This window comes from Prinia subflava, chromosome 24, assembly GCF_021018805.1.
Source record: "Prinia subflava isolate CZ2003 ecotype Zambia chromosome 24, Cam_Psub_1.2, whole genome shotgun sequence".
In the NCBI taxonomy this organism is placed as follows: domain Eukaryota; kingdom Metazoa; phylum Chordata; class Aves; order Passeriformes; family Cisticolidae; genus Prinia; species Prinia subflava.
Genome location: NC_086270.1, coordinates 278,369 through 286,426, shown reverse-complemented (window position 1 = coordinate 286,426; position 8,058 = coordinate 278,369). Strand labels below are relative to the sequence as shown.

At 61.0% G+C, this 8,058-nt stretch overlaps 1 protein-coding gene across 5 annotated transcripts in view; it reads right to left on the bottom strand.

The window, feature by feature from the left end:
* Positions 1 to 858: 858 nt before the first annotated feature.
* AHDC1 (AT-hook DNA binding motif containing 1) overlaps positions 859 to 8,058 on the bottom strand; it is a 50,222-nt gene continuing 43,022 nt past the window's right edge. For all 5 annotated transcript variants that reach the window (XM_063419050.1, XM_063419051.1, XM_063419049.1 and 2 more), the window contains 3 exons: positions 2,787 to 7,844; positions 2,089 to 2,677; positions 859 to 1,426 (listed from right to left, as the gene is read on the bottom strand). In XM_063419050.1, the coding sequence (XP_063275120.1) occupies positions 2,830 to 7,767 (4,938 nt within the window). In that variant the 5' untranslated portion in view covers positions 7,768 to 7,844 and the 3' untranslated portion in view covers positions 859 to 1,426; positions 2,089 to 2,677; positions 2,787 to 2,829. The remainder of the gene's footprint in view (positions 1,427 to 2,088; positions 2,678 to 2,786; positions 7,845 to 8,058) is intronic.

The following is an 8,058-nucleotide window of genomic DNA, read 5'->3' as shown; positions in this document are numbered from 1 at the left end:
TCCCTCCAACACCCGCCCCCAGCACAGCCAGGCCGTGCTCCCCCAAAAAAGAGAAGCAAGAAAGCAGCGGGCATCGCTCAATATATAGGTTTCTTTTTAATATAAAAAAAGTGCCTATTAAAAATTCCTTCCTAAATAACACAAAAAGACCGTTTGAGGGGCAAAGCGGGGGCCGTGGGGGCTCACGGGGGGCCCCTCTGGCCAGGGCAGCACAAGCACTGCACAGGGCAGCTGGGGGGGCAGGGGAAGGAGGGGGTATTTTGACCAAATTTGAGTATATTTCCCTTTTTTTTTCTTGTGAATTTTGCCTTTTTATCCATTTCAGGGTGGTTTTCCTCTCTTTGTGTGTGTGTTTTCTCTTTTTTTGCACAACCCACAAAGCCGTAGAGATTGCCAAACTCTTGAGGAAGGGGGGACACACAGGGAATTTGTGGGAGGAGAGGACCCCAAAGCCCACCTGGCACCCACACACGCACCCACACCCTGAGCTCGTCACCGCCACCACCTTGGGGACCCTGGAAAAGGGACCCCCCTTTACCCCAGCACCCCCCACTCCCCCTCCCCACCAAGAGGGTCTATGATTGATTTATTCCTTATTTTTTTCTTTTTTTTTTAAATTTTTTCTTCTTTTTTTTGTTTTTTTAATTCCTTTCTGTTTTTATACAAATTTGGATCTTTGGGTGTGTACTGCCAAAAAAACCAACCAAAAAACCCAACAAAAAAACCAAAAACCCGCCTTCGTTCTTCAGAATAATAATAAAAATAAAACTCAAATCATCATTGAATCATTAAAAAAAAAGGCAACGGAAACCCAAGGAACCCATGCTGAAGTTGCACACCACAAAACCACAGCAGATGTACAGAATGCAATATACAAGACACGATTTATAATAAAACATTATATACAATAAATAGGTTATTGTTACTTTTTTCTTTTTTTTCTTTTTTTTTTGTTGCTCGATCTGTAAATAAATTTTTTCTCAGTGCATACTGGGGGGTTTTTCTCTTTTCTGCTGCATATTCACCTCTTGGATGCTTCGGGCCTGTTCTCCATCAATTTTGGATTCTCCCTCCGGTGCGTGATTCTGTTTTTTTTTTTTTGGTGATTTTTCAGCTTTTTTTTTTTTTTTTTTAATCTTTAAACATTTTTTTTAACTTCTTTTCTTCAAAAGTATTTACAATTGCTGGTTTTGTGCAGGAAATGAAAATTAATGAAATAAAAAATAAAACTTAAAGAGTCCCTCTGCTTCTGGCTGGGAGGAGAGAGAGAACGCGGCGCCGGCGCCACGGCCGAGGCGGGGGCCGGGGGCGAAGCGGGGGCGGGGGGGGCGGGGGTCCCCTCCGGAGGTGGCCCCCTCCTCTCGTCTCCTCCTCTCTGCTCCGGCGGCCGGGATGGGTGGGGGGCGCAGGGCTGGGGGTGCTGTGGCTGGAGGGAGAGGGAGAGAGGAGTGAGGCACCATGGGGTGTCTGCCCACCCCCAGCACCCACGGACCCGGGGGTCTGGCACCCACATACCCAGGGGGCTGGGGACTTGCCCACCTCCCATTCAGCACCCACATACCCACGGATCTGGCACCCGGGTGTCTGGGCTCCTCTCATCCTCATCTGGCACCCACATACCCAGGGCCTGGGGTCCTGCCCACCTCCTTCATCTGGCACCCAAATACTCAGGGGTCTGAGGTCCTGTTCACCCATAATCTGGCACCCATGGACCAGGGGATCTGGGGTCCCATCTACACCCAGCAGTCTGGAGTCCTTCCCATTCTTGTCTGGCACCCACATCTCCGGGGGTCCCGCACCCTGCTCCCCCCATCTGGCACCCAAACACTCAGGGGTCTGGGGCATCCCACACCCCCTCAGTCCTGGCACACCCAGGGCACGGCCCTGCACCCCACAGCCACCCCCAGACATTGGAGCCGACAGGGTCCCCAGTTTGATTCTTGGTGGGACAACACCCAGGGCAACTGCTCATAGCCCAAAGGGGGCCGGGGCACCCAGGGCGTGGGTGCAGGGGGATGGAGACCCCACCGAGCACGGAGCATCCTGCTGGGGGACCGGTACAGGGTGGGGAATGCGGCTGGCACTCACCTGGTGATGGTGGCGTCTCCGAGCCCCGCTGGCGACTCTGCCAGAGCCTGGTGGGGATCAGCGCCTCACCAACACCCATCGGCGTCCGTCCGGCAAGGGCGGCCCCGCGGCGAGCGAGCGGACGGGGAGGGACAAGAAAAAGAAAAGAATCCCCGAAAAGCCTCCCCCGGGGCTGGGCTGTGGGCAGGGGGCACCCAGCGCTGACCCCCAGATCCCCTCCTGCCCTCCCTTCCCCTGCCCCTGTGCCGGGCCTGGCGGGGCCTGCGCTGTCTGTCCGTCCATCCGTCCATCCGTCCATCCGTCTGTCCGATTGTCCTGCTGTGGGGTGGGGGGCCGGCAGTCCGGAAAGCAAAGCCGGAGGTTGGCAGGCGGAGCGGGTTTGAGCGCGGAGGGGGAAAAACGGGGGGTTTCTCTCTTCATCCATTATTATTAATTTTTCCTTTAGTTTCACTTTTTTTATCTTTTTTTCTCCTTTTTTTTCCTTTTTATCTTTTTTCTTTTTTTTTTAGAAAACAAACAAACAGTTCCAATCCCAGTTAAATACAGAACTTGAAAAGTGTTCCAGAAAAAAGTGCTGGCTAAATTACCTCTGAAAGAGAAACACAACATGGAGAGAGAGGGAGACATGATGAGAAGGGCCCTGAGGGTCCCCTGTGTCCCTCTCTGCCACCCTCACCCCCAGGTTCTCCCCCACCTACCCTGTAACAAAACCTCGTTGTCCGGTTGGCACGTCAGCAGACACTACAATGAGGTGACCGTAAAAGTGTCCTCAGGGTGTTGTTGCTCTACCATGGGTCCCAAAAACCCGCTCTTCTGGGTGGGGGCCATGACGGGGTGCCCTTGGGGTGCAAAACTGGGGTACCTGTAGTTGTCCTGCAGCTGCAACATTGAGTCTCTTGGTACAGGGGAGATGTTCAAGTCATTGATCAAGGGGCAAGCGTATGGTCCTCGGTGGTGAGCCCGGGACATCTCCAAGGGCTCCTTCTCGCCCTTGGAGGGGTGGGTGCTGCTTGGGCTGCTCAAGTGGGGGTTCAGACATGGGGGGTCCGTCCTGCCCATGAAGTCCACCAGCATCCCGGCCCCCGCCTTGCCGTCGTACGAAGGGCTGCGGGTGCTGGCATTAGGGGAATACCAGTACGGGGGATTTTTGCAACTGGGGGAGTCGTAGTGTGGTTGAGGCATGGGGAGGTCACGGCAAGCCAGGTGTGGGGCGTGTGGCAGGGCCCCCCCCTGCATGCTGTGTTTGAGCGAGTCGCAGGCGGGCAACTTTCGGATGCTGCCTGCCCGGAGGTCCTCCTTGAAGGCCAAGGTTGGGGAGCAGTTGGGCGAGAAGGCTTTCTGCAAACCAGTCTCGAACACAGTCTGCTGGCCGGGGGCTGCCAGCTGGTGTGGGAGGGCAGGGAAGTGCTTGCTCTCCAAATCTGGCTGCCCCAAACCGGGGGAGTCACTCTGGAACCCCTGGACAAAGGTCCCATCTGAGGGGGTGGAGGGGTTCATGGAGTAGGGGCCAGAGTAGTCACAGGGGTCCCGCTCACCCACCCCGAAGCCCCGGGACTGGGAGGGCAGGGGGGACATGCTGCTGTCCCCACTGTAGTAGTCCAAGCCCAGGTCCGTGCTCTCCTGGAAGAGGGGGTTCACCGCCTGTGACTTGGTGGGGAACTTTGTTTTGCCTGTACCCCTCTCCTTCTTGGAGGCACAAGCCCCTCGGGAACCCCGGGGCTGCCGGGGTCCCGTGTTCCTCTTGGAGGGGTACACGGAAGAAGAAGAGGAAGAGGAGGAGAAACTCAGGTGGGAGGTGTCGAACATATCCACCTTCTTCCGTCGGCCTCGACCGGGCTTAGAGTTACTCTGGAAGAGGACGCTCTGGTTCCAGTTGTAGCCAGGGGCAGAGGATGCCTCATTCCAGTCCATCATCAGCTTCTCCAGGCTGGAGAGGCTGGACTGGCCCTCGCTGGAGGATGCCTCGCTGTTGGCGCGCCGGTAACCAGCCGGCTGGTTGAACTGGGTGCTGTCGGAGGAGGACTCAGAGAAGGTCTCAGAGACAGTCTGCTGCTTGGCTTTCTGCGGGGTGTAGTTGGAGATGTCCAGGATGACATTGGGTTCATTGAGGTGGCACTCGAAGCCTGGGTTGTAGAGCTGGCTGAAGGCTTCTGAGCTCCAATCCAACCCACCATAGCCTTGCCGGAAGGCCCACGGTGCGGCGCTGGGGAACTGCCGGCAGTTTTCAGGTGAGGGCTGGTAGGATGCTGACCCCTTGGGCACCATGTAGCCACCGGGCGAGACGGTGCTGGCCCGGCTGTCACAACGCAGGGGGGTGTGCGCGGCGCTGGAGAACTGCCCCCCCTGCTCGGCACTGTTGAAGAAGGCGGCTTTTCCCAGCGGCAAACTGGGACCAGCTGTCGGTGGCGCGTAGCCGGCACTGTGGGCACTGCTGGGCGAGGATGGGAGGCTGCTGCCACTGCCATAGGCAAAGCTGCAGTCCTTGCTGTTGGGACAGTCCTGTGCTGATGGGTACTGCTTTCCTGGTGGGAACACACTGGTGGGTGCCACGCTCTGCCCGGCACTGCCGTAGCTGCCGTACGGGGAGTAGCCGGGGGTGCCACTGGTCGCCGGGTGAGCCGTGGGTGACCGGGACACGGCCGATGGCGGGGCCAGTTTGGGGAAGGACTCGCTGCCCCGGCACTCTGACGAGCCTTGGGTCACCCCGTAGCTGCTGGAGGCACGGCCAGGCGGGAATGCCGGCCGACCCTGCATAGCTGCGTGGAAGGCGGCTTCGGCACCAGGGTTGGCCGCCGCCACTTTGCCACCACGGGCTGTGTAGGCAGCCATGCCCCGCTGGCCGGGCAGCGCGGCCGGGGGGGACGTGTAGGCAGCTGCCGATTTACGGGACTCGGAGCGGGACGCGGAGAGGGCAAAGTCCAGCAGGTCGGAGGAGTCATCTGAGTCCAGCAAGGAGCGGAAGTATCCGGTGAAGAGGCTGTGCCGCTCTGGACCGGTCTCCGTCTGCGAGGATGGTGCGCTGCTGGCGTAGAAGCCAGCGCGGCCAGAGGAGCCTGAGTCCAGCCCCGCAGCATGGAAAGGTCTCGCCTCAGCCCCTTGGTAGCCGCCGTTGCGTCCAGCCTGGCTGCCAGGGTGGCCGTGGTGGGGGGCCCAGGGGCTGCCCTTCTCCCCTCCACCCCACTCTGCGGCGGGGCCATCCCCAAAGCCCTGTCCAGAGTTGGGTTCAGGGAAAAGTGCCCCATTCTTGCGTGCCCGTCGCTTCCTCTTGGGTTTTCCCACAGGATCGGGCTCCAGCCGGCCGCGCTTGCGAGGGTGCACGGGGTCAGCATGGAGGGCGGTGGGGGCTTTCTTCTTCTTCCCGATGCCCTCAAAGAAATCGCTGAAGGAGCAGCGTGCGGCGCGGGCAGCATGGCTTCCCCCGCGCCCACCAAAGCCCCCAGCCTTGCCGCCACGCCGGCGGAAGCCCTGGACACGATGCAGGAAGTGGGAGATGCTCTGGGTGTCGGGGGCTTGGTGGATGGACTCGGGCTCGCTGGGGGTCCAGCAGCGGGGTGGTGAGCAGCGCCCCGAGCACTGGCTCTGCCGGTTGAGGAAAGCCAACTTGGCCAACACGTCTGAGTAGTCGGCTTTGCTGTCATTGGTGTCTGCGATGTAGGAGGGCTGGGGTGAGGCCAGCTTCTGCTTCCTCCTCCTCCTCTTCTTCACTTCTGGAGTGGGCTCCTTGGGCTTGGCCTGGCCCAGCAGCAGGTTTTTGGGAGGCCGGCCCCGCTTGCGCTTCAGGATAATGGGCATCTCACCAGGGGGGAACACCACGACCACATTGCGCCCATTGTTCTTCATCTTGAGCAGTGGCGTGGGCTCCATGGAGCTGCTGGCTGCCAGCTCCTTCCCCTCCAGGTTCAAGTTGCTGCTGAGCGATGACACCTTGTAGGTGGTCTTGTTCCTCCTCCCCAGGGACACGGGGATCTTAGCCATCTTCACCACCATCTTCCTCACCCCCCGGCACTTGCTCTTCTTCCCCGCCATGGGGGCTTTGGGTATCTCACTGGGGTCCAGCGTGGTGGGGGTCGGTGGCGGGGGGGGGCTCAGCACTGGGGTGTCGGGCTCCTCGGGCCCGGGGGGCATCTCAGCGGGCAGGGCGATGGGGGACAGGACGCGGCTCTCGGGGGTGATGTCCACCCGGCGCCCTCGGCCTGCCCTCCTCCGGCGGCACAGCATCTTTGGCTTATCTGTCCGGCGCAGGGCGTACTTGCGGTGGTCTTCACCACACCGCCCGGCCCCGCGGCCCCCACAGGGACCCCGCTTCACCATAGTGCTCAGGGGACACCCCCCGAGCCTGGGCTGCAGCCCGTGGGGCCGCAGAGGGTCCCCAGCGCCCGGCTGTGCCTCCAGCAGCTCCGAAACGGTTCCCAGTGGCTGCGGCTCCAGCAGCGAGGGCTCAGTGGGCAGCAGTGGGGGCTCCAGTGCTCCGGGCAGCGGCTCCAGGGTCTGCAGCCCCAGAGGCTCTGCCAGTGGCTCCAGCGACTGCAGCTCCAGAGACTCAGACAGAGGCTCCAGTGACTGCAGCTCCAGCGACTCAGAGAGCGGCTCCAGTGACTGCAGCCCCAACGGCTCCAGGTTTTGCAGCTCCAGCGACTCTGGCAGCGGCTCCAGGCTCTGTGAATCGAGCAGCTGGGGCTGTGACTCCAGGGACTGGGAATCCAACAGCCGGGATTGTGAGTCCAGCTCTTGGGCTGGCAGCAACTGGGGCTGTGGCTCCATCGCCTGTGACTCCAGCAGCTGCGTCCCTGGGCAAGCCAGGGAGGCCAGCTCGTTCAGGATGTCCGCCTCGGCCAGCTCCGAGTAATCGCTGGCATCGGGCTGGGAGCAGCCGGCTTCATCCACCGGGGCTTTGGAGACATCCCCCACACCCACACTGTGTCCTGGGGGCTGCGGGGTGCTCCCCCCGCCTCCATCAGCTTCCCCATCACGTGCTGGGGGCCGGGGATGCCGCGACGGGTCAGATTTGAGGAGCACCCCCCGCTCCTCGGGGCTGCGGATGCTGTTGGCCAGGGAGGGTGAGGAGAAGAAGCTGTACTGGAGGTCACGGTCAGTGGGCAGGAGGCGGCTGTCCTCATGAGCCCCACCGCCACCACGGAGGCTGCCACAGTCCAGGTGCACCCCACTGTTTTTGAGGTCCTCGGAGAGGCGGTTGAGGTCCTTCATGATGTCAATGAGCTGCACCACGGGGTGGAGGTTGATGTGCCCGTTGCCGCACTTGCTCCGGAGCAAGGCGAGGATGCTGTCTACGTTGCAGCGGCCCGAGGCCAGTGTCGCGTTGGGGAAGGTTTTGGGCGCCCGATCGCGGGCGGATGCCTCCTCCGCGCTGCCCCCCAGGATCCGGGGCTCCCCGGCACAGCCCAGCAGGTCCTCGGCCGCCTTGGTGCCCCCGTGGACGCTCTGGCAGCGGTCGGCCGGGTCGCCGTGCAGCAGCGAGCCTGCCTGGTGCTCCCGGCCGAGTGCGGGGCACGAGCCCTCAGGGAAGCTGAGCACGCTGCAGGATAACGCCTTCTCGGCCGGGCAGGCTGGGGGCCGCTGCACCGGGTGTCCCGGCGGGTAGAATTTGGGCTCTCGGACGTAGTCGGGCGAGCCACGCACAACGCTGGTCGTTACCACTGGGCCCGGGGGCTTCACGCGCATCCTGACCTCCTCCTCCCCCGCGTGCCGCTTGGCCGAGCAGTTGCTGACATGGGGGTCAGGGAAGGTGACACCAGGACCTATGGGTGGCAGAGAGTGGGACAGTGAGGCTCCACAGGCACTGCCAGACAAAAACAGCCAGCAGAGCCTCACTCCACCCCCCTGTTCTCAGGGATGAGGTCCCCATATCCACCCCCCAGCTCCCTCTGCCCTGCCACCAGCAAGGACCCAGCTGGCACTGCAAGAATGTGACAGCCCTGCTCTCAGCTGGGAAAATGGGGACTTGGGAAACTG